The following is a 2,388-nucleotide window of genomic DNA, read 5'->3' on the forward strand; positions in this document are numbered from 1 at the left end:
TAATAGAATTAGTTTAGATGAAGGAATAAAATACAACCCCTTCATATCATGTAATCAATTAAAATGTTTACCAATCATGAATTCCTTTTGCAACATAAACACTTTGACTTAGATGCTCAAAAAGATATCGGTTGTCCGCCTCTTATCAATAGAAATTTTATCCAAAATTGAATATCGTAAAACTTAACTGCCAGTACATTGATGAAACTCCTTTTAGTCATGTTTCAATCATTTAACCTTGTGGTCATTTTGTCTACAACCCTTTTGCTTCAATCAACAAATTCTGAAATCTTCAATAGTTGGAAAAATACATTGGCTGATAACTCTACAAATTGGGCGACAATATTAAATGTTATATACAAAGAGAAACCATTTGAATCCATACTAGTTGGAATGGATCAGAATGCTAGACCAGATGAATTGTGGGATACAATCTTCCAATACCAAAAGGAGAATATCACCAAACTAATATTAACCGTGGAAAATGAAGACATCACAAGTTACAAATTTCATTTCAATTCAAATGTATTGGCTGTCATAATAATGAGGCAGGAAATTAATGAAGATCTAATGGAGACTATGGCTCAAGCCTTAGATTATATGCGTGAGACTAGAATTTTGATCATAGCTGTAAATGTAGAGAATACAGAAGATTTTAAAGCTAAAGGCCTGGAATTATTGGAAAAATATAAAATCACCAATGTTGTATTGGTAATTCATTCCTCTCTTAATGCTTCTGAAATTCCCAGAGAATGGTGGAGAATCCGACCCTATCTTCAATATCATTGGCAATTGTTTAGCCTTTGCGATGGGGATCACTCTGAAATCTATCCACATCATTGGCTTAATATGGCAAATAAAACGGTAATAACTTATCCTGATCAATATCCTCCCAATACCATAGTTTACAAAGATAGTGCAGGAGATCTGAGATTGACAGGCTATGTGGCTTTATTGGTTATGGAATTTGCCAAACATTACAATGTCCACTTGCAGATGTTTCAAACTCTGGAGGAGGAAAAATTCATACATTTTACTGAAATAACACAAATGGTAGACGAAGGTCTATTGGATATACCCATGTCAACGGATGGTGGAGGTACTGGATCCTGGTATAATATGTCCGATGCCATTGAAATAACTGAAGTTGCATTTATGGTCCCACTTTCTTCGCAATTGACCATAAGTGAGGTTTTCACTTTACTCTTGGATGGCTTCTTCTTTGCCTCTGTTCTCGGTTTCTCTTTCCTACTATCTTTCATACTTACCCTGGGGGATTATTTTTTCGAAGACCTGCTGATCCCCTTAAATTTCTTGATTAACTCCAAAGTAATGCCTGGAATTTTGGGTCAATCATTTGTGGAACGTTTTACTCATATCATTGGTTTAAGGATGGTGTATTTCTTTATTGGCTTTGTGGGCTTAAACATTTCCACTCAATTCTCAGCAAATGTCAATAGTTTCTTTACCTCACCTCCCTATCATGGGCAATTGGAGACCTATGAAGATCTGGAACACTCACCGGTGAAAATCCTCATTGAAGAATCTGATGCTGCCATAATGCAAGATTGGCTTCCATATCATCCCACTATAGTCACCTATACGAATAATTTGAGTTACTTTTTGAATTCACGTCAAAATTTCGTTACCGCCTATGGTTATGTGATTCAATCGAACATCTGGAATATCTATAATCGTAGACAGCAATATTATCGTCATAAAGCCTTTCATGTACCCCGTGGTATGATCTATTTGGATATGATGATTTGGGGTATACGTTTACAATACAATTCTCCCTATAAGCAAGCCCTTAATGAATTCATACAAAATTGTCATGATTCGGGTCTAATGAGTGTCTGGAAATCTCAAACTTATTTGGATATGTCAAAATTAAAACGTGTCCCTTTACAGGATCCCCACGAGGAGAGTGGTCCCAAAGTCTTGGAGGTTAAGGATTTCTTTTGGATTTGGTTATTGGTGGTTATCGGATGGCTAGTAAGTCTTTTGGTATTTTTCTTGGAGCTATTCATTGATCGATGGCTTGAATAAATCCAATGAAAAAAAATCAATATATGTAGTAACAGAAAGTAGAATAATATCCATACAGAAATCATGGAACTTATAGTGATTTCGATTAGTAAAATTACTTATCCCCATTGGATTGGAAAATCAAGTGTAGCCTATTCAAAATGTGCACGTTCGATTGACGGGGTGTTACCCATCGCCAGACTAAAAGTGTAACCCATTTTGCACTGTAGCTAGTCTATGGCGCTGATGGTTACACTTTCAAACAGCTGTTGAAGACGCTTTTATTCTTCGACCTAAATAATATCGTTGTTGAATATGCAAAAGAAAGAGTATGACCACAGCTGATTAATTTACCAAGAA

The 2,388-nt window shown here is 35.7% G+C and overlaps 1 protein-coding gene across 1 annotated transcript; it reads left to right on the forward strand.

Annotated features, from left to right (window-relative positions):
• The first annotated feature begins 219 nt into the window (after positions 1-219).
• Positions 220-2,049, forward strand: LOC142224468 (uncharacterized). Its single transcript, XM_075294241.1, has one exon. It carries the CDS (start codon positions 220-222, stop codon positions 2,047-2,049), a length of 1,830 nt encoding a protein of 609 aa, XP_075150356.1.
• Positions 2,050-2,388: the final 339 nt, after the last annotated feature.

This window comes from Haematobia irritans, chromosome 2 (assembly GCF_050003625.1).
Source record: "Haematobia irritans isolate KBUSLIRL chromosome 2, ASM5000362v1, whole genome shotgun sequence".
Lineage (NCBI taxonomy): Eukaryota > Metazoa > Arthropoda > Insecta > Diptera > Muscidae > Haematobia > Haematobia irritans.